The sequence below is a fragment of the Lonchura striata genome, chromosome 1A, assembly GCF_050655825.1.
Source record: "Lonchura striata isolate lonStrDom1 chromosome 1A, ASM5065582v1, whole genome shotgun sequence".
Taxonomy (NCBI): Eukaryota; Metazoa; Chordata; class Aves; order Passeriformes; family Estrildidae; genus Lonchura; species Lonchura striata.
This window is the reverse complement of record NC_140741.1, coordinates 75,283,394-75,305,943: the sequence shown is the minus strand read 5'-3', so window position 1 is coordinate 75,305,943 and position 22,550 is coordinate 75,283,394. Positions and strand designations below refer to the sequence as shown.

General features: G+C 49.2%; 2 protein-coding genes across 2 annotated transcripts in view; one reads left to right on the top strand and one right to left on the bottom strand.

Annotated features, from left to right (window-relative positions):
• The first annotated feature begins 131 nt into the window (after positions 1-131).
• MEST (mesoderm specific transcript) lies at positions 132-8,848 on the top strand. The gene is made up of 12 exons (XM_021545760.4): positions 132-168; positions 2,480-2,634; positions 3,109-3,188; positions 3,586-3,663; positions 4,062-4,198; positions 4,446-4,504; positions 5,368-5,408; positions 5,597-5,667; positions 6,326-6,427; positions 7,009-7,085; positions 7,499-7,562; positions 7,959-8,848. Exons 2-12 carry the CDS (start codon positions 2,481-2,483, stop codon positions 8,074-8,076), a joined length of 981 nt encoding a protein of 326 aa, XP_021401435.2. The 5' UTR covers positions 132-168; position 2,480; the 3' UTR covers positions 8,077-8,848.
• The window catches only part of COPG2 (coat protein complex I subunit gamma 2), a 27,663-nt gene continuing 13,744 nt past the window's right edge, over positions 8,632-22,550 (bottom strand). The window contains exons 14-24 of the mRNA XM_077783717.2: positions 21,736-21,979; positions 16,480-16,555; positions 15,550-15,653; positions 14,910-15,035; positions 14,297-14,359; positions 13,414-13,553; positions 13,074-13,245; positions 11,746-11,843; positions 10,510-10,648; positions 10,304-10,402; positions 8,632-9,195 (exon numbers count right to left, since the gene is read on the bottom strand). Coding sequence (XP_077639843.2) covers positions 9,065-9,195; positions 10,304-10,402; positions 10,510-10,648; positions 11,746-11,843; positions 13,074-13,245; positions 13,414-13,553; positions 14,297-14,359; positions 14,910-15,035; positions 15,550-15,653; positions 16,480-16,555; positions 21,736-21,979 — 1,392 coding nt within the window. The 3' untranslated portion in view covers positions 8,632-9,064. The remainder of the gene's footprint in view (positions 9,196-10,303; positions 10,403-10,509; positions 10,649-11,745; positions 11,844-13,073; positions 13,246-13,413; positions 13,554-14,296; positions 14,360-14,909; positions 15,036-15,549; positions 15,654-16,479; positions 16,556-21,735; positions 21,980-22,550) is intronic.

Genomic DNA, 22,550 nt, shown 5'->3' with positions numbered 1-22,550 from the left:
CGCGCGCGTCGCCCGGCAACGGGAGGGACGCGGCGGGCGGGAAGGGGGGAAAGGGGAGACGCGGGGCGTGTGCTGCGCAGGCGCGGGGAGGAAGCCACGCCCCTCCGGCCCAGGCCCCGCCCCCGCCGGGAGAGCGCGAGGGCGGCGCGCGGCCGCGCCGGAGCGCAGGTGAGAGCGGCGCGCGCGCGGCCGCGGCCACGCCCCCCCCGGGAGCGCGCGCGGAGGCTCCGCCCCGCCAGGGGGCGTGGCCTGAGGAGGGGCGGGGTTTCGCGCGCGGTCGGTGGGCGTGGCTTGGGTGGGTGTGGCCCCTCGGTGGGCGTGGCCGCTCCGGTGGGTGTGGCCCCTCCCTTTGACTGCCACTGAGTCCCTGAACCCCTTTGGGGTCACGGCCCCCCTGACCCCCCCACCCACAGTGACCCCAGGGCCCCCTCAGGACCCCCAATTAGCCCATGGACCCCTAATGAGCCCATGGACCCTCAAGTCCCACCAGTGACCCCAGGGCCCCCCAATTAGCCCATGGCCTCCTAATGAGCCCATCACCCCTCAAGTGACCCCAGGGTCCCCCAATTAGCTCACGGCCCCCTAATGAGCCCATGGCCCCTCAAGTCCCCCCACTGACCCCAGGGCCCCATAATTAGCCCACAGCCCCCTAATGAACCCATGGCCCTCAAGTCCCCCCACTGACCCCAGGGCCCCCCAATTAACCCACGCTCCCCTTAATGAGCCCATCACCTCTCAAGTCCCCCCAGTGACCCCAGGGTCCCCCAATTAGCCCATGACCCCTAATGAGCCCATGGCCCCTCAAGTCCCCCCAGTGACCCCGTGGTCCCCCAATTAGCCCGTAGCCCCCTAATGAGCCCATGGCTCTCAAGTCCCCCCACTGACTCCAGGGCCCCCCAATTAACCCACGCTCCCCTTAATGAGCCCATCACCCCTCAAGTCCCTCCAATGACCCCAGGGCCCCCCAATTAACACCCGCCCCCCTTAATGAGCCCATCACCCCTCAAGTGACCCCACTGACCCCAGGGTCCCCCAATTAGCCCATGACCCCTAAAGAGCCCATGGCCCTCAAGTCCCCCCAGTGACCCCAGGGTCCCCTGTGGACACTTAGTGGGGTCATGCCCCCCTCCACCTAAACCCCACAAGTCCACAACCCCCTTCAGACCCCTAAAGAGCCTTCCAATGACCCCATGTTCCCCTCAGACCCCAAACGGCCCCACAGTCTCCCTCAGACCCCAAAGAGGACCACTGTTCCCCCTCAAATCCCAAATGGCCCCACCAATCCCCCTCAGAGCCCAAACGAGACTGACCTTCCCTCTCAGACCCCAAATGTCTGCTGGACCTGCTACCCTGGGGATGGGCGGATTATGGGAATGGGGGAGTTTTAGGGACATGGAGGTGGGTTATAGGATTGGGGGAGTTTTGGGGACATGGATGTGGGTTATAGGATTGGAGGAGTTTTGGGGACATGGATGTGGGTTATAGGATTGGAGGAGTTTTGGGGACATGGATGTGGGTCTGGGAATGGGGGAGTTTTAGGGACATGGAGGTTCTGGGAATGGGGGAGTTTTGGGGACATGGAGGTTCTGGGAATGGGGGAGTTTTGGGGCCATGGAAGTTATGGGAATGGAGGAGTTTTGGGGCCATGGATGTGGGTCTGGGAATGAGGAAGTTTTAGGGCCATAGAAGTTATGGGAATGTGAAAATTTTGGGGCCATGGATGTGGGTTATAGGAATGGAGGAGTTTTGGGGACATGGATGTGGGTCTGGGAATGGGGAAGTTTTGGGGCCATGGAAGTTATAGGAATAGAGGAGTTTTGGGGACATGGACATTCTGGGAATGGAGAAGTTTTGGGACCATGGATGTGGGTTATGGGACTGGGGGAGTTTTGGGGCCATGGAAGTTCTGGGAATGGGGAAGTTTTAGGGCCATAGAAGTTATGGGAATGTGGAAGTTTTGGGGCCATGGAGGTGGGTTCTAGGAATGGGGGAGTTTTGGGACCATGGATATGGGTTATGGGAATGGGGGAGTTTTGGGGCCATGGACGTTCTGGGAATGGGGGAGTTTTGGGACCATGGAGGTTCTGGGAATGGGGAAGTTTTGGGGCCATGGAAGTTCTGGGAATGGGGGAGTTTTGGGACCATGGAGGTTCTGGGAATGGGGAAGTTTTGGGGCCATGGAAGTTCTGGGAATGGGGGAGTTTTGGGGCCATGGATGTGGGTTATGGGACTGGGGGAGTTTTGGGGCCATGGAAGTTCTGGGAATGGGGAAGTTTTGGGGCCATGGATGTGGGTTCTGGGAATGGGGGAGTTTTGGGGCCATGGAAGTTATGGGAATGGAGGAGTTTTGGGGCCATGAAGGTGGGTTCTGGGAATGGGGGAGCTTTGGGGCCACGGATGCGGTTTCTCCAGACCTGGTGAGCTCAGAGGCAGCTCAGGAGTTGCGGGGTGACCCCGGTGTCCCGGCCGTGTCCCGCAGGATGAAGGAGTGGTGGCTGCAGGTGGGGCTGCTGGGCGTGCCCCTCCTCGCCGTCTACCTGCACATCCCACCCCCCCAGCTTTCCCCGGCGCTCCGCTCCTGGAAATCCTCTGGAAGCTTCTTCACCTACAAGGACCTCAACATCTTCTACAGAGGTGACAGAGTCCATCCATCCCTTGGTGGCCACGGGGACATTCCTAAACCCCAGCCAGGTGGTGACAAATCCCACCCGGTTTTTGCCGTCCCGGATCGGCCGGGGATGGATCGGAACGTTTCACTGGGGAAAGTTGGTTCTTGTGCCTTGGTGGGAAGGATCCCAGGATCCTCCAATGGATGCCAACATGGAAAAGACACTGGAAACCCTTTTTGCAGCAGCACAGAGGCTGCTGGAATTCATTTGGGCTAATTAAATCCCTCTATCAATTGATTTAAAATCCATGGAGCTGGTGAGGTTTCCCAAGGGAAGTTGTGGTAGGACTCAAACCCATCCTCGGTTTTGGGGAGCAGAGGGAGAGGTGGATTCCCAGTGGGATGGACTCAATTCCCGTTCTAGAAGGGAGCAGTTCCTGTCCTAGAAGGGAGGAATTTTTGGGAAGAGCTGACTCCGAGGTGTCCCGCTCTCCCCACAGATTCCAGCGGCGCCGTCGGCAGCTCTGACGTCGTCGTGCTCCTGCACGGCTTCCCAACGTCCAGCTACGACTGGAGCAAGGTGAGGGGCTTGGAATCTGACAGCAAATCCCAGGATTTTCACCTCCTGGGGGTGAGCGGGCAGCACAGCAAGGGTGGGCTACGCTCCAGAGAATTCCTGATTTCTCCTGGAGGTACCACCGTGCTCCAGGATCTCACCTTGTTCTTCTCCCAGTGTGAAATCCAAGCTCTTTCCACATCCTACAGTCCAGGAAAACAGCCAAAATTCCTTGGCTTTTTTGGGGGATGGTGTGGCTGTTTATTGGGGAAATTTTGACCTGCTGCTGTTTTCTTGGAGCTGGAATGTTCTCCTGGGATGGTGGGGAGGAGCACGTCCATCCATGGCTGCTCATCACTGCAGATGTTTCCATCCTCTGCTCCCGCTGGATGCTTTTTCAATGCATTTCTCCCCTTCCCAGATCTGGGAAGGGCTGACCCAGCGCTTCCACCGGGTGATTGCCCTGGATTTCCTCGGATTTGGATTCAGTGACAAGCCTGTGAGTACCCCGGGATAAGGATTTTCATGGTTGCTTTCGGCCCAGCGCTCCAGAAAATTGGTTTTTGCCACCCAGGAGAAAAATTGGTTTTTCTCCTCCTGTTTACCTCTGGAAAAGGGAAAAGCCATTACAACAGTGGAAGGGATAGGGAAGGTTTCTGGTGGACCTTCAGCGAGGTTTGATGGGATTCCAAAATGCACCTCGACCCCTCTGGAGCATGGACAATGCTCCCACGGCCTTGTGGACATCACAGGACATCCCAAGTGCTGAGTGTGGGCTCACAAGCTGCTGCTTTCCATAGTCCATAATTCCACGTTCCTCCCTTGGGCCGTTGATTCTGGAATCTGGGGGCTCCTGCTGGGTCAGGCTCTCACTGGGACCCCTCTCCCACTTTTTAGAGGCCCCATGGCTACTCCATCTTCGAGCAGGCCACCATTGTGGAGGGGCTGCTGCGCCACCTCGGGCTCCGGCACCAGCGGATCAACCTCCTGTCCCACGACTACGGGGACACGGTGGCCCAGGAGCTGCTCCACAGGTCCCTGCCACCCCTCCTGCCCTTTGGTGTCTCCACCAAGACGATTTCCAGCAGATAAGTGGAAGGACGTGGCGCAGAATCCCCTTTTCCTTGTGCCTGAGGTGTCTCAGGGCACACCCGAGGCTTCTGTCCGCCCGATTCCCGAAGGGAACGGAGCTGATCCGACGCGATTTGAGCTCCTGCTGGGTCGTTTCTCAGAGCCCGGCGAGGTCAGGTCGTGTCTCACCTTCTTCTCTGCTGTCCCCAGGTATGAGCGCAACAAAACTGGAAGCATCCTGATCAACAGCCTCTGTTTGTCCAACGGAGGTGAGGTTTGTCCAGGGTGGGATGGGGATCTGTGGGATGGGGATCCGTGGGATTTTGGGATTTGGATACATGGGTTTGGGATCCATGGGATGGGATGGAGATCCATGGGATGGGATCCATGGGATGGGGATCCATGGGATGGGGATCCGTGGGATTTTGGGATTTGGATACATGGGTTTGGGATCCATGGGATGGGATGGAGATCCATGGGATGGGATCTATGGGATGGGGATCCATGGCATTGGGATCCATGGGATTGAGATGCATGGGATGGAGATCCATGGGATGGGGATCCATGGGATTGGGATCCATGGGATTGGGATCCATGGGATGGAGATCCATGGGATGGGGATGCATGGGATGGAGATCCATAGGAAGGGGATCCATGGGATTGGGATCCATGGGATGGAGATCCATGGGATGGGGATCCATGGGATGGGAATCCATGGGATGGAGATCCATGGGATGGGGATGCATGGGGTGGAGATCCATAGGAAGGGGATCCATGGGATTGGGATCCATGGGATGGAGATCCATGGGATGGAAATCCATGGGAAGGGGATCCATGGGATGGGGATCCATGGGATGGAGATCTATGGGATGGGGATGCATGGGATGGAGATCCATAGGAAGGGGATCCATGGGATTGGAATCCATGGGATGGGGATCCATGGGAAGGGGGTCCATGGGATGGATTGGCTTTCCCATCCCCATCCCCCAAATCCCAAGGATTGCAATCAAGGAGCTGTAATTAACTGGGAGCAGCAGTCCTGGGGCTCCCTGGGCCGTGAAAGGGGACAACCTGGGAGATGTGCAGCAAAACACTTCCAGCCTTACAGCTCCGTCCTTTGATGTCCTTCCAGGGATTTTTCCCGAAGCGTACTACCCCCGCTTCATCCAGAAGGTGAGCTGCTCCCCTCTCCAGCCATACCGAATCCCAAAATCCCAGCTAAACACCCCTTGGAGCGCTGCTGTCGCGCCCCATGGACACCTCAAGGGTCTGGGCTGGGCGTGGTGGGAAAAGCTCTCCATGGATTTATCCGTGTGTCCGATGCCGAGTTGTGCTCCCCCCTTTTCTCCCTTCTTCCAAAGCTCCTCAAGGATGGGGGGTTGCTGTCCCCCATCCTCCTGCGCTTGATGAACTTCTTCTTCTTCTCCGGAGGGTGAGTCGGGTCTCGGCGGTGCTGGGCACAATCCGTAGGGATGTGAACCAAATGGGGAAGGGGAAATGCAGGAATGAGAAGGAATTCCTGGCTGGGAGGGTCGGGAGACCCTGGAATCGAATTCCCAGAGCAGCTGGGGATGCCCTTGGATGCCTGGAAGTGTCCGAGACATCATAGGGTAGTGGGAGGTGTCCCTGAGTGAATGAACCTTAAATTTCTTTCCAACCCAAACCATTCCATGATTCCATAGATCAGGGATTTGGCAGGGAGCAGATTCCCTGGCCCTGGAGAGGTGGGATTCACCTCTGGACCATTCCCTCTCCACACTGGCCAAGTGCTTCCGTTTAAAAATAAACCGAACAGCTTTTCCCTGGACACTGGAATCCTCCTCTCCACAAATGCTGGAATTACACATTTCAGAGGCAACAAAGCCTCTGCACAACCAGATTTTTGTATTTTTAGCAGCGTTAAAAACCCTCTTCTTTTTTCCCCAAAAAAGCCCTTTCAGGCCATCCCCAACTTTTCTGGGGGACATCTTAGCACTTAGAGTTTTGCTGTGCAAACTGGAAGCGCTGGAATTTTTTGCCCTAGAGTAGTTTTTGAATGGTTCCCTGACACAGCTGCTGCCGTGTCTCTCCAAATTCCATTTTTTTTCCAGGCTCAGAGCAGTTTTTGGGCCCTACACGCAGCCCTCCCAGGCGGAATTCTGGGATATGTGGACGGCAGTGCGGAATAACGACGGGAATCTCGTTATGGACAGGTACCTTGGCCTGAATTCCTGCATCAGCTGAATGTCACCCCTGCTCCGAGGTTCCTGGAGCTCAGCCAGGCTCTCCAGAACTTCCAGCTGCTGCTTTTGGAGTCTGGGATCAACATCACATCCCAAGAAAGAGCTGGGGGGTGATGGTGGCGTAGGGATTCTCCGGGATGATGCAGGGCAGGGAAATGAAGGTTGGAGTTGGATGCGAGATGTGGATTTTTTTTTTCTTTGGCAGTCAGTGGTTTGGAGCAGCATTGTCCCAGGAGAGATTTGCCTCTAAATTTGAACCTTCTGGGCCACTCCCAAAAGTCTCAATCCCGAATCTTCAGCTTGGCAATTTTGGAAGGACGTGTTTCTTCCAGTTTGTGGCTTTTAGAAGGCTCTTGGGCTGGTGGTTGAGTTCAGCTCCTTGTCTCCCCTTCCCCCAGTGGAAGAACAGAGTCCCCAAGCCCAGGGATGATGGTGTGGTGCTGGATTCCCACAGGAGATGCAGATCCCACCTGGATCTCATCTGCCCTGGGAGCAAATCCCAGGCTGGGCAGCATCATTGCGTAACAAGGACTTTTCCTTCCTTCCTTCAGTATTTTGCAGTACATAAACCAGAGAAAGAAGCACAGAGAGCGCTGGGTTGGGGCTTTGATGTCTACCTCGGTCCCACGTGAGTAGGAATCCATCCCTTTACTGCTTGGGATTTTTGGGAATTGTCCCCCTCACTTCCAGGCTCCCTTCCACCCATCAGCCTCTCGTTATTCTGAGCTCAAACCCAGTTTCGCAGCAGAGATAATGTGCCCTGGTTCACAGCTGGTTCTCCAAGTGCTGCTCCAGGGAAGTTGAGGAGCTTTTCAAGCCCAAAAAGTTGCAACCAGGGGAAAATTTGGGGGTTGGAGGCTGGATTGACCCCAAGGCAGCCCAGCAAAAGCCCATTCAGAGCTGTTTTGTTCAGTGCTCCACTGGAAGCTTCCCAAGCTTTGCATGAGGAGGGAACACTCCTGCAGGTCTCCCTGGGGATGCTCTAATTAATGAATCCATTAATTTATGGATATAAAAGCTCTGTCTGTGCTTCCCTTGCAGTGCATCTCATCTACGGGCCCCTGGACCCTGTGAATCCACACCCAGAGTTCCTCCAGCTTTACAAGTAAGACAAAAGTGGGAATGTGCAGCTGGGGCTTCATTCCAAGGGATATTTTGCCTGGCTATTCCTTCAATTCCATCCTCAAGGAGGCTGGTTTTAATTCCCACTGGCACCTGCACAGCCCAGTGGTTCAGTCAGAGCAGTTTGGAAATTGGTTCTGCATTTTAGGCACCAAAATCGGGATTTTCAGTCACGATCCATTTTAAAACCACACAGGGGAGATGTGTTTCCTGAGGAACTCTCCTCCTCCAAACTAACCTGAAGGAAATCCAGCACTTGGAAGGGATCAGATGGAGCTGTTCCAGGCTTTATCCCAAAAATGGGCAGGATCCTGGCTGTGCAAGAGGGCTGAGCCTGCAGCAATTCCTGTGCTTAAGCCTTGCTCTGTTCTCCCACCAGGAAGGTGCTTCCCACGTCCACAGTGTCCGTGCTGGATGACCACATCAGCCACTATCCCCAGCTGGAGGATCCCATGGGATTTCTGAATGCCTATCTGAACTTCATCAACTCCTTCTGAGCTGCTGCAGCTCAGGTCTCACTTTTTGCTTAGAGTCAGGCTTTGGGGGCAGGAAAAAACATAGATTTTTCTCTCCCAAATCCAACACTGCGCTCACACCCTCACCCTGGGCTGCCAAATTGAGTTAAATCCTTGGACAGCTGGAAAAATGAGGGGAAAAGCAGGATGCTGGCAGCTTTTCCAGCCCTGCACTCACCTTCTTGCCCAGCTTAACTCTCTATTTAGAGAGGCAGAGGTTTAAATTAACATGAAATCAGATTTCTTACTTCCTTCATCACCCTGACTTGGGAAGAAATAACTATTTCATCAGCAGGGAGAGGAAGACGTTCCCTTACAAAATCCCTCCATCTCCCTTCCCTTCCCAGTTTTCCATGTGGGGTTTTTCCCAATCTGAACCCAGGAAAAGGCTGCCCTGAGGTTTGGTTATTACCTGACATAAAGCTCAGAGGATTGAATCTGCCTCAAGAGATGGAGTTTAATCTCCCTCTGTACATTGATTTTTCTGTGTGGAAGAAGAGCCAGTCACAAAAATACTGCAGATTTGGAGGTTTGGGGTGGTTTTTAACTGTTCATGTTGGGAATTTAATAGCATCCCTTTAGGAATAAGGGGTTTTTGCTTAATAAACAATCATTATGGGATATTTTTTCTGTACTGGAGCAGAGAGAATAAGAACAAAACTTTCTATTTTATTAACAGTAATTCATATGAATTCCACCACTTGAACCAGTGTTTATTTTCTGTTAATAAAAAGCAATTTTGACAAAAATCTGATTCTGTTTTCTCACATCTTTCCTCTTCCCTGGTTGAGATGCCATAAGTTAGGTAGGAATGGTGTGACAACGAGGGAAGGGACATGGGAATGGCTCAGTACCAGCCAGCCACTAATGAACATCATAGAAAAGATTTCCCAAATCGAGGAATAAAAACGACATGCAGAAGGACAGCCAGGAAAAAGGGGCAATCCCAGGAATTGCACTGCTGGGACTCTCAGCCCACGGAAGCCAGGATGACATCGACGGACGTCTCGTCCTTGCTCCTGACTGTCACCTGCATGGTCACACCGTCCCCAAGTGCCAGCCGGGACCTGACCAGCACGTCACAGCCACCTCTGTACACACCTGGGACAAAGCAACACGGAGAGGTCACTTTGGAAAGGCTCGGGGATCCAGTCCTGACCCGGGGCAGGGCAGCTTTAGTCCTCATCCATGTTCTGCATGTGGGTCACAACCTCATGGAATGCTCCAGGTTGGAAAGCTGGGACAGGTCCTGGGGGTGCTGGTGACATCCCCAGGTGGGCAAGAGGCCAGTGGCCCCTGGGCTGTGCCAGCCCCGGTGTGGGCACAGCTGCAGGGCAGGGAATGTCCCCTGAGGGACACCCTGGAGTTCTGGGGACAGCCCTGGACAGGAGAGACCTGGAAGGGCTGGAGAGTGTCCAAGGAAGGGAACGGAGCTGGGAATGGTCTGGAGGGGCTGAGGGAGCTGGGAAGGGGCTGAGCCTGGAGCCAAGGAGGCTCAGGGGGACCTTGTGGCTCTGCACAAGTCCCTGCCAGGAGGGGACAGCCGGGGGGTCGGGCTGTGCTCCAGGGAACAGGGACAGGAGCAGAGGGAACGGCCTCAGGCTGGGCCAGGGCAGCCTCGGGGGGGATTTTGGGGAATTCCTTCATGGAAAGGGTTGTCCAGCCCTGGCACAGCTGCCCAGGGCAGGGGTGGAGTCCCCATCCCTGGAGGGATTTAAAGCCCTGTGGATGTGGCACTTGGGGACGTGGGGCAGTGGTGGCAATGTCTGGACTCAACCTCAGAGGACTTTTCCAACCTCAACCATTCCATGATTCTAGAAGAAGTTGTGGGTGCTGCAGGGAAACTCAGGATGTGTCTTTAGCGACAGAAACGTGAGAACAAGACCCTCCCAAAATCATCCTTCTGAGGTAAGCTCAGGCATTTAAGGGATTTAATTCTGTCTGCTCTGGAAGTTCCCAAATCAGAGATTCTCCACCATTCCCAAAGGTGGAATTCCCTCATTCCAAGAGTTTTTGGCCTGAGCACATCAGAAATATCCACGATAGGACCAGCTGCATTCAACACACTGGGTCACTTCAGAGAAAAAAACCTCCTTTCTACAGAGAAAAAACTCCCAAAATAACAGCAGGATCTCTTAAACCATTTCCCTTCATTTATAAAAATCTGTGGGGACATGGAAACATGAAATTCAGCAGCAGGAACACTTACCAGCCAAGTAGAGGGTGTGAGAATTTTTGTTTTCTGGCACTTTATCTGACCTCTCACAGGGCTGCATGCCCAGGAACTTGATGATGTTATTGACAGCCTCTGCATTCAGAAATTGAAGAAGAAAATCATTCCAGGTAATTATTTATTACACTAAATAAAACCCCAGTGTGGCAGGTGAGTGATCAATAAATGAGGGATTTTCTCACCATCCAGGGTTTTGATGGAACTGAGTGCAAAGGTTTCTTCTTTCTCAAAGTCATCTCCCACCTCTTCCCAGGCAGCTGCAAAGTTGGGCTTTAAAACCTTCTGGATATGATCAGACACTGTCACCTCCAAGTCTTCCAACTGGGAAGAAAAAAATGGAAATTTTCAGGCCAGTTATGGAAGTAATCCTCACCTTGGAAAGGGAAAAAGAGCCTACAGCATTTTGGCAAGACAATGCCTGCTTTTAATTCCAGGAGAACCATATCATAATAGCTTCTAAAAAGAGGGGAAATAGTATTTATGGTTATTTGTGGGGAAATATTACTTGTTTAAGAGGGGAAAGAGTATTTATGATGAATAAATAAATAGTATTTATTTGTTCATCTGTAAACCTTAAAAATATTTATACAAATCATCAGTGAGACTGAGGGAGAGCAGAAAATGAAGTTATCACTTGATGGGTCAAAGCCTCTACAGCCCGTCCTGGGCTTCTTCCATGGAGAGACTTCCTCAGAATCCATGGAATTCCAGGATGGTTTGGGTTGGAAGGATCTTCAAGATGATCCACTGCCACCCCATCCATGGCAGGGACACCTCCCACTGTCGCAGGCTGCTCCAGCCCCAGTGTCCAACCTTTCCTGGGACATTGCAGGATCCAGGGGCAGGTCCAGCTGCTCTGGCAATCCCAGCCCAGCCAGGAATTCCTCATTCCCAAGATCCCATCCCTGGCTGCCCTCTGGCAGTGGGAGCCATTCCCTGGCTCCTGTCCCTCCATCCTTGTCCCCAGTCCCTCTGCAGCTCTCCTGGAGCCCCTGGAATTGCTGGAAGCTCTCCCTGGATCCTTCCCTTCTCCAGGGGAGAATTCCCAGCTCTCTCCAGAAGGAGCCTTTATTTCCTCCAATACTTCCTGAAATCTGACTCTGTCCCTATCATTGACCACACAATTAACAAAAATCCCAATGTTCGGGGTGGAAAGACTCCAGCACAATTCTGAAAACAAGACAATGGAAGTTATTTCTTCCTTCCCTCCTTTCTGTCCCCACAAATCCCATTCCACGGGGCACTAAAACTTTGCCAGGAATGAAGCTTTGGGGAAGGATCTAAAAATGGCATTTTACAGTATTTTGCTGTTTCAGGCAGATTGACTGATTTCAGGATTGAGAGGAAACTTGACCCAATGGTGACATTTATCCCAAAATTAGTGAGAATGGGGAATGGGGAACAAATCCTGGACTCACCACATACTCATCCTCATAGCCATCCTCTTCTGGCACCCCCGTGCTGGGGTCGCAGTCCCGCACCGTGAACTTCATGGTGCAGCTGAAGGTACAAGCGACTGGGAAGAGACAGAAATCCTGCATAAGTGGGGAAGATCCCTCAGCTGCAGCCCTCTCTTCCCAAAAACAGACTGCAATACCCATCAGTTTTCCCTCAGGAATATAGATGTGGCCGGGTCAGAGCATTTTAATATCATTTTTTCCTTTGATTTTAAAATAAAGGCCGAAGGAGGAGCTCAGGAGAGTTCCAGGGGTAACAAATCACTGATTCCAAATGCTGCCATGAAATCCAGCAGCAGCCACTAGGAAAAATTCCACAAGAATGTCATCCAAACCAACAGTTTAGCAAATTCAGATTATTTCTAATCTTCCCTGGTATTAAAATAACTTAAAAATCCACTCCATTGGTAAATCATGTTAAGTAACTGCAAACCCAGTGGTGTTTAAGTGAGAATAAGAAAAGAAAGGGAAGTTTCACATCCAAGAAAATCTCACTCCTATATGTTTTAGTGGTTTCTGATTCTCTAAAGAGAGGAAAAAAATTAATTAGTCCATTAAATAAAGCCTCAAATTAGGAATATTTTTATTCTGTCTGCATTTTCCTTTTAGTGATTTTGTTCTTGAACACTAGCAAACATCCATGGTTTTAAATGTGTTCCTTCCATTGATTTCAAGCCATTAATCCAAATTTCCATCACCTGCATGCTCTTATCCCATTTTTAATCCTCCAACACCACTGATTACCTATAAAAATAATTTTGCTAAAAATGATTGTGACATTTGTGAGACACTGTGATGGTTTTGTATGGGAGGTATCTATGGAACTGATTATGTAACAGATTTTGTGTAACTGAGAGTTTGTGGAACTACTGAGAAGCTGTACATGTAAAAAAGCATTCTAAACATTTGATTCTAATTCTTATTACTGTTTCTTTTAGTTACTGTTAATAAGTCTTTCTTTATACCCTTTTAAAGTTTAAAACCTGCTTTACCTTCCTCCTAATCCTACCTCACACAAGAAGTAAATACATTAATAACTAGCCAACACCAAAAGCCACCATACTCTTTAATACATGAACAAAAAAAAAATCTCAAATTTAACAAAATCTCAAAATAACAAACCAAAACCACTACACAAAATTAGTATTTCCACCCAGTTCAAACTAAAACCACCAGGCACGCAGGAAATAAAAATCCAAGGAGCTCAGGACGAGCCAAAGCCCACACCCCCAACTCCTGGCATTCCCCAAAACCTTCATTGGAGGGATTTGTGGGGCACAATTTCTCACCTGCAGTGGGGTCATCCTGGGGGATCCTGGCCAGGGTGTAGCACATGCCAGGCTGGTTGTAGGCCAGGCTGGGAGCTGGGATGCAGCAGATCACATCATACCCATCTGATGGCTCCATCTGCACCGACACTCTCTCCAGGAGCTGATCGTTCAGGGTGTTTGTGCAGTCGAACTGCAGCAGCAAACACAGGGAAAAGGACTTGCAAACACTTCCTCATCCACAGAACTCTCCCCTCCAAAATCAGCTAAAATCCTCCGCGGCACGCAGCAAATTTCCTGTGTTTTGATCAATTCTGCCAAATCCTGCTGGGGCCTGGAAAAAGGGGCTGGGTTGTCTCACCTGGAAAACGATGTGGGTGGGGAAGACGTGTTTGATGCAGCGAACAAAATACTCTGTTTCTGCTTCTGTGAGCTGCACTGGCTCCGAGGATTTGAACAAAGGACCCAGGCCCTTAAATTCTGGGATGGCTGCCAGTTGTTCTGTGCAGGAAGGAAAAGATCAGCAGGGACAGGCTCTGATCCTGCTATCATTCAACACTTCAGAGAATCTCAGAATAGTCTGGGTTGGAAGGGAAATCCAAGGATAATTTAGTTTCACTCCCTGGACATCTCCCACTGTCCCAGGCTGCTCCAGCCCCAGTGTCCAGCCTTTCCTTGGACAATCCAGGGATCCAGGGCAGCCCCAGCTGCTCTGGCAATCCCAGCCCAGCCAGGAATTCCTCATTCCCAATCTCCCATCCATGGCTGCCCTCTGGCAGTGGGAGCCATTCCCTGGGTCCTGTCCCTCCATCCTTGTCCCCAGTCCCTCTGCAGCTCTCCTGGAGCCCCTGGAATGTGCTGGAAGCTTTCCCTGGATCCTTCCCTTCTCCAGGGGAGAATTCCCAGCTCTCTCCAGAAGGAGCCTTTATTTCCTCCAATACTTCCTGAAATCTGACTCTGTCCCTATCATTGACCACACAATTAACAAAAATCCCAATGTTTGGGGTGGAAAGACTCCAGCACAATTCTGAAAACAGACAATGGAAGTTATTTCTTCCTTCCCTCCTCGCTGTACCCACAAATCCCATTCCACGGGGCACTAAAACTTTGCCAGGAATGAAGCTTTGGGAAAGGATCTAAAAATGGCATTTTACAGTATTTTGCTGTTTCAGGCAGATTGACTGATTTCAGGATTGAGAGGAAACTCTCCTAGAGAGTTCTGGACAGCCATTGATGCCTCCTACCTTGAAATATATCCTGGCGTGTAGGAGCCACTTTCTCAGGTTTGCTGGGCACCAGGGCAACCTCTGTGGAGAAAAAAAGCACAGACTTTGTGCTCTGTCTCAACTAAACCATGCAGAAGGTTTAAATGCTATTAAGTCTCCACTACATATTCCTTATATTGTCTTCCTTATAGTATCTTCCTTATATTTATTATATTCCCTATATGTTTCTCACATCTTGCTGCTAACCACTGCCAGCATCACACACTGAAATATCTCTTTTTTTTTTTTTTTTTTTTTTTTTTTTTTTTTGGTGTGGAAATACTGGGTTGAAAATAGAAGAAAATAAGTCTGACTTATGAGGAATAAACCACACACAAACAAAACCAAACCAAACAAAAAAAAAAAAAAAAAAAAAGAGAAAAGGGGAAAAAAACCAAAGAACCCCAAAGCTGGTTCTGCTAAGTGAAGATGCTCAAGAATTGTGCAAGGACATGCAGAGAAGTGACTGAGAGCTCCTGGAATGCCTTTTTCCAAAGGCTGGGATCCAATAAATGCTGATTATGCAGCGATTTGCCCTGCTAACAAGGCTCTGAGCCTTGCCTCAGCCCCTTGCCATCAGTGTGGGTGTTACCTGCTTTCTGTTCAACAATGGGAGCTGTAGCCAGGGGAACTGTTTTCATGTCAAAGGGTTTCTCTGAGGGCTCCAGTGTGTACTGGTGCAGGGCCTTCTCCATCCCAGGAACAGAGACTGTCAGCCCTGCAGAGCAGAAAGGCAGAAAAATTCCATTTTAAGAGCTGGAACTGCCCCAGGCACTGCTGATCCACAGGACACACAAAACAAGCAAAGCAGAAAAAAAGCTGCTCTGAAGATGACACAAAATTGCCAAGTCTAAACAGTTAATTCCCAAGAGTTTTACATGGATTAATTAAATCCTCTGCTCATATGAATTTTCAATCACAGATATAAAGTGTTTTTATAACCAACCCTCATCCTTGTTTTGGATTGGAAAAGATGGAGCAAAAATCAAGAAATGAAAGCCAGGTCATACTCCTGACTCCATTTCCCACACCATGCTTCCCAAATTTTGATTATTTAGGATTCTCAGAGCAGCTGTGGCTGCTCCTGGATCCCTGGGAATGTCCAAGGCCAGGTTGGACAGGTTTAGATTGCTAAATCTTCCAATCTCAGCACAAGCATGGCATGGAAGTGCTAATGCCAGAAAAAACCACGTGAATTAACAGCTCTGAGTGGTTTCCTTCCTCTCACTGACCATTAAAAATGTAGGCAGCGTTCAGGGCCAGCTGTCTCTGCTGCAGGACATTCAAGTAGAACGTTGCCCTGTCCCTGACTTCGTCATCGCTGTCCATCATGCACCTGTTTGGGGACAAGGGGACAAGGTCAGCCAGCTCTGGACATCAGAGAGCTGAGCTAAAAATGGCACTGAGAAAACTGCCTTTGGTACCGCAGTGACAGTCAGAGCTCCCTCCAGAGGTTTTCAAATTGTGCAAAAGTGGGTTTGCACAGCACATGAGTTGGTTTAATCTCAATTAAGTCATTAACACCGCATGTCTTAAGAAGAAACATGAACCTGTGACACAGGAGCACACAACTCTGGAAACACAAATGTTATTTCTGAGGAACCTGGATAGGAATTTTCTTGCTTCAAGGGGTGTTAAAAATGCTCACGTGTAGAAAAGCTCTGTAGGGGGAGGGTGACTTTTTATATGGGCAGATATTGATAGGACAAGAGGGAACAGCTTCAAACCAAAAGAGATTTAGGCTGGATGTAAGAAATGGGGAAGCCTTGGCAGCTGTGGTGGATCCCTGGCAGATCCAAGGCCAGGCTGGATGGGGCTGGGAGCAGCCTGGCACAGTGGAAGGAGCCTTGCCATGGCAGGGGTGGCACTGGGTGAGTTTTAAGCTCTTCCAACCCAAAGCAGTCAATGGCTCTGTGATTTATTACCCCTGAGCAACGTCCTCAGGCCAAATTACCATCCCACGTTTCCATGACTAATCCCATCCTTCACTTCCTCGTGATCCTTCCTTCCATCTCTCCTCTTCCTCCAGCCGTGCAGGCAAGGTGGGAGAAGCATTTTCCCAGTGCCCAGCTGGGACTGCCAACCTCGGTGCCAGTCCCAGCCCGCTGTGACCTTGCCTGCAGGCCACCAGTGTCACCACAGGCTCAGCCAGCCCCACTCACCTCTGCAGCAGCACCAGGATGCTGGGAAGCAGATTCTCATTCTGTGCCCCAAACTTTGCCAAAGCACTAACAGCAGCTGCAGAGAGAACAGGGAGGTGTCAGAGGAGTTCTGCACAAACACATTCTCACATTTACACAGCTCTTCGCTTCCACACCATAAACTAATGCTGCTTCTCTTTTTGAGCCTGGTCTTATCAGCTCTCAGAGATAAGCATCATACCCTTGATAGCTCAGCTACCTCAGGTGGCATAAAAGAAGCAGGATGGCTCTTGTGACAGTGCTGGAAACAAAAAGTTTTAATAAAAGGCAAAAATAAAAAAGCTCTTTACAGACAAAAGCAAAGTCGAAGCAAAAGGTTCTTACTCCTACTAAACCACTTTAAAAAAGCCATTAACTTCTTTTGTTCTCTTCTTTTTCTAAAAAATTGCTTAGGTGAAACTTTTTATCTCCTGTCCAATTAACTATCCTTAAGCTTAAGGTGAAGTCCCCAAAGTCCTACGAAGTGTCTTTTAACCAAATTGAAGAGAAAATCTTCTAAGCTTTTTTTCCTTTTTAAGGAGCCAAAAAGAAACTTGTTTGCTCCATCAACAAAAGACACATTCCTACAATAAACCTTTCTCTGACATGGAAAGACTCAACTATTCCTGTATTCCCACATGGAAATAGTTCTGTGATCACGATCAGCTTAACAGCTCACTGAGGGAGTTTTCCATCAGATATTTGCTGAAGCTCTGTGGAATATTCCAACTGTTGGCCCTCCTGCCATTTGCAGCAGCTCCCACTCCTGATAAATCTGTTTTCCACACCAGCACCCAGTGGTGACCAGGGCCAGGCTACACCCAGGGAGCTCAAAGCCCTCAGCAACCAAAACCATCACATTTCAGCTTGGAGAGAATCCCCACCCAGAGAGAACAGCAATTTCAGCAAGTACAAACTTATGACAGTGACATTCAACGGGGAAGTAGCAGTGTCCCCTCCTTGTGAATTACACCTTGAATTGCAGCAGGCATGCAAAGGGCCTGGAACAATATATTCTTTATCATAAATATTAATAAATATATTATAAATGTTTAATTATGGAATTTATTATATTAAATAAGATAGATTTTAGACATAGATATATAGATATATCTCTATAGATAGAGAAACAAATAAATATATATTTATAGATAAATAAAAAATTATAAACAAAATTAAGTATATATTAATATAAGTCTATAAACCATATAAATAACATATAAACCATATAAACAAATAATATAAACAAATATATTATTTGTGTTCTGAAGCAGGAGGTCAACATGATCTGAGGCTAGAATAACCTCAGGATAAAACCACCCCCACAGCTCTGCACAAGGACTGGGGAAGAACCAGCACTCCCCACATTCCAAACCCAGTTTCAGGGAATTCTAGCATAGCTCAGCCTGATGCTGTTTTGGTTTTGCCTTTTTTTTTTTTCCTTTAAATGTTTTTTGGATTCTTTGCATATATATTTGTAGCTCTATAGTTTATTATATTAGCGGCTAGGTTTTTTTTTCAGTAATTTTCCATGGCCTCCTTTCTCTAAGTAAAAATACAAATTCTAGAATTCCAAGCTCGAAGAATACAAAATTCCAACGCTATCTTGAGTTTTCTTGGGAACCAAGAAAAAGAACAACTCTTTGAAATACATTCTTATGAACAAAACACAAGGAGATGACTCGAGAAAAAAGACTTGACCTGGGAGAAAACTGCATCACCACTTGTCCTCTTAATTGGTGCTTTTTTTTAATCAATTCTACTAATTTCTTACAATCTATAAAATATACTCACTCCTGGGTGAGCAGCCTTTTGTAGACATCTTTCCATAACTGCATCTGAAGGGCAAATAAAACCCTGTTTTTATATTACCTCCTGCCCTGGGGTGACTTTATGGTGCTTGTATCTCCAATTATCTGTTCTGTTTGTGCTGGATATTCAGTTTTACACCTTGAAGATTGGATTTGAGAGCAGAGTGGGGGAAGAAGGAGCACCCAGTTTGTTTGCAGAACCTGCACTCACTCCTCATTCCTGCTCCTGGACTGTGCTCTCTGCATGGACAGAGCTCTCCTTTGCTTTTTAGTTATTTTTTTAGCTGGCTGAGGCAGAGAATTTGCTCAGACTTTGGCTTTTCTTGGAACTGTTTAAACCTGCTCTGAAGTGAACACCCAGAAAAACATCTGGAGCTCACACCTGTGGCCCACCAGGGCCCAGGACACATTTCCCATTGCAGGAGGGACTGATAAGAGACTGGGTGAGCCAAGCTACACCCCACAACAAGGACTTTCTGAATTTGTCATCTCTTCTGAACACTGAGAGGTTTTACTGAACGTGGGAAATTAATTTCTAGGAATTTTTTTCAGATATCCACCTTTAAATCTTGGTGGGTATCTTGGATCTTGGTGGCCAGCACGGTGTGGGACCCTTTTAAAGTTTTAAACCTGCTTCACCTTTCTTCTAATCCCATCTCACAACAAGAAGTAAATACAGTAGCAATTAACCAACACCAAAACCTACCACACTCTTTAGTACATTAAACCAAGAAATCTTAAAATTAAAGTATCTTAAATTAGCAAACCAAACCACTACGCAAAATTAATATTTCCACCCAACTTCAAACTAAAGCCACCACAACACCTTAACTAAAGGAGCTTTGCAAAATAGGTTTATGTGCATAGTGACAATGTTAATTATAGTGCCTTGTGTGCTTTACTAGACACAGCAATCAATAAACAAAGTCATCAAAATTTTTTTCCATTCAAGAGAGAGGGGGAAATGTGGGAAATGGAGTTGTGGAGAATTCTCAAAGCCTGACAGAAAGCTCACACAGTGCATCTGTGTGCAAACCTGAGATGAGAAATGCTGACTGAGAAATGCCCTGGAGTGGGACAGACACTGCTGAGAGAGAAATGGAACCTGAGACAAGTTTCAAAGGGTGGCCTTAAATCAGACTGGATACTGGTGGCCAGCATGGAGAGGGGCTGCTTGAATCTGCTTTCTAGAGAAACCCCTTTGGAGTTTCTCCCACATTTGCCCCAAACCAGGATACATTAATAAAATTATCTGGAATTTCATTTCCAGGTTGTGGAAAAGGCCTGGTGCTGCACTCACCAGCTCTCACAGCCTCGTTCTCCAGCACCACCCTGGAATGGTGTGGGACTGCTTGAATCTGTTTTTTAGAGAAACCCCTTTGGAGTTTCTCCCACATTTACCTTAAACCACGACACCTGACTAAAATTATCTGGAATTTCATTTCCAGGTTGTGGAAAAGGCCAGGAGCCAGAACTGCAGGCCTGGAGCTGCACTCACCAGCCCTCACAGCCTCCTTCTCCAGCACCACCCTGGGACACTCCTTGCCCAGCAAGATCTTGGTGGCCAACACAGTGTGGGGCTGCTTGAATCTGCTTTTTAGAGAAACCCCTCTGGAGTTGCTCCCAAATTTGCCCCAAACCAGGATACATTACTAAAATTATCTGGAATTTCATTTCCAGGTTGTGGAAAAGGCCAGGAGCCAGAACTGTAGGCCTGGTGCTGCACTCACCAACCCTTACAGCCTCCTTCTCCAGCACCACCCTGGAATGGTGTGGGACTGCTTGAATCTGCTTTCTAAAGAAACCCCTTTGGAGTTTCTCCCACATTTACCCTAAACCACGACACCTGACTAAAATTATCTGGAATTTCATTTGCAGATTGTGGAAAAGGCCAGGAGCCAGAACTGCAGGCCTGGAGCTGCACTCACCAGCCTTCACAGCCTCCTTCTCCAGCACCACCCTGGGACACTCCTTGCCCAGCAAGATCTTGGTGGCCAACACAGTGTGGGGCTGCTTGAATCTGCTTTTTAGAGAAACCCCTTTGGAATTTCTCCCAAATTTGCCCCAAACCAGGATACATTACTAAAATGATATGGAATTTCATTTCCAACTTGAGGAAAAGGCCTGGAGCTGCACTCACCAGCCCTCACAGCCTCCTTCTCCAGCACCACCCTGGGACCCTCCTTGCCCAGCAAGATCTTGGTGGCCAACACAGTGTGGGGCTGCTTGAATCTGCTTTTTAGAGAAACCCCTTTGGAATTTCTCCCAAATTTGCCCCAAACCGGGACACATTACTAAAGTGATATGGAATTTCATTTCCAACTTGAGGAAAAGGCCAGGAGCCAGAACTGCAGGCCTGGAGCTGCACTCACCAGCCTTCACAGCCTCCTTCTCCAGCACCACCCTGGGACCCTCCTTGCCCAGCAAGATCTTGGTGGCCAACACAGTGTGGGGCTGCTTGAATCTGCTTTTTAGAGAAACCCCTTTGGAGTTGCTCCCAAATTTGCCCCAAACCAGGATACATTAATAAAATTATCTGGAATTTCATTTCCAGGTTGTGGAAAAGGCAAGGAGCCAGAACTGCTGCACTCACCAGCCCTCACAGCCTCCTTCTCCAGCACCACCCTGGCATGGTGTGGGGCTGCTTGAATCTGCTTTCTAGAGAAACCCTTTTAGAGTTTCTCCCACATTTACCCTAAACCACGACACCTGACTAAAATTATCTGGAATTTCATTTGCAGATTGTGGAAAAGGCCAGGAGGCAGAACTGCAGGCCTGGAGCTGCACTCACCAGCCCTCACAGCCTCCTTCTCCAGCACCACCCTGGGACCCTCCTTGCCCAGCAAGATCTTGGTGGCCAACACAGTGTGGGGCTGCTTGAATCTGCTTTTTAGAGAAACCCCTTTGGAGTTGCTCCCACATTTGCCCTAAACCAGGACACATTACTAAAGTGATATGGAATTTCATTTCCAGGTTGTGGAAAAGGCCTGGAGCTGCACTTACCAGCCCTCACAGCCTCCTTCTCCAGCACCACCCTGGGACCCTCCTTGCCCAGCAAGATCTTGGTGGCCAACACAGTGTGGGGCTGCTTGAATCTGCTTTTTAGAGAAACCCCTTTGGAGTTGCTCCCAAATTTGCCCCAAACCAGGATACATTACTAAAATTATCTGGAATTTCATTTCCAGGTTGTGGAAAAGGCCTGGAGCTGCACTCACCAGCCCTCACAGCCTCCTTCTCCAGCACCACCCTGGGACCCTCCTTGCCCAGCAAGATCTTGGTGGCCAACACAGTGTGGGGCTGCTTGAATCTGCTTTTTAGAGAAACCCCTTTGGAGTTGCTCCCAAATTTGCCCCAAACCAGGACACATTACTAAAGTGATATGGAATTTCATTTCCAACTTGAGGAAAAGGCCTGGAGCTGCACTCACCAGCCCTCACAGCCTCGTTCTCCAGCACCACCCTGTTGAAGATGAAGCGGATGTACTTGGAGGGGGCCGGGGTCCTGGGGCCCTCCTTGCCCAGCAGGTGCAGGATCTTGGTGGCCAGCACGGTGTGCTCGCAGTCCTCGATGAACTCGCACAGGTGAGCCAAGCCCGACTCCTTGCTCTCGGGGTTCTCCTCGATGATGCTGATGATACAATCCACAATGGCTCTCTTGTACTCAAAGCCACCCTGCAAAGGGGAATCGGGGACAGTGAGGCTTGGATTGGAGCGGTGCTCAGCTCCTTCACGCTTCAGTGACTGCTTCCCATGGAGAAAACAATCATTTGTACAAACTCAGGGGGGAAAAGTGGACTGGATGACCTCACAGGGCATTCCCAGCCCTGTGAGCATCAGGATTTTAGCTTTCATGTTTTTCAAATCCTGTACTGCTTTAGGGGTATAACTCTGAACTCTGTATAGAGTGTTAGTTACTGTCTTCACATTTTAGTTGGACAAAACAATCCCTCAAGGTCTGAAATTCAAGGACACGCTACAGCCCCAAAAAGTATAAACAAAAGTGACTTTGGTGGAGAGCAAAGTCGGGGTATATGACATCACTACCTGAAGCTGTAATTGAGGATTAAGCCCTGATATGTAAATGGACCAAATTTTAATTGTCTGAAAAACTTGTGACCATTGTCCATCCTGGGTATAGCCCCCTGGAGGCTTCTGACTGCCCAAGGTGTGATGCTTTAAATTTTATATTTTCCAGATTCTGTACTGCACTGATATTTAACTCTGAACTTCATATACATTGTTG

What these genes read in the sequence shown, in the direction of transcription:
- MEST (XM_021545760.4), top strand. Translation starts at nt 2,481, where the DNA reads ATGAAGGAGTGGTGGCTGCAGGTGGGGCTGCTGGGCGTGCCCCTCCTC. An exon ending in TTGGATTCAGTGACAAGCCT is followed by an intron (nt 3,664 to 4,061) that starts GTGAGTACCCCG and finishes CCCACTTTTTAG; the next exon opens with AGGCCCCATGGCTACTCCAT. An exon ending in GCCCAGGAGCTGCTCCACAG is followed by an intron (nt 4,199 to 4,445) that starts GTCCCTGCCACC and finishes TGCTGTCCCCAG; the next exon opens with GTATGAGCGCAACAAAACTG.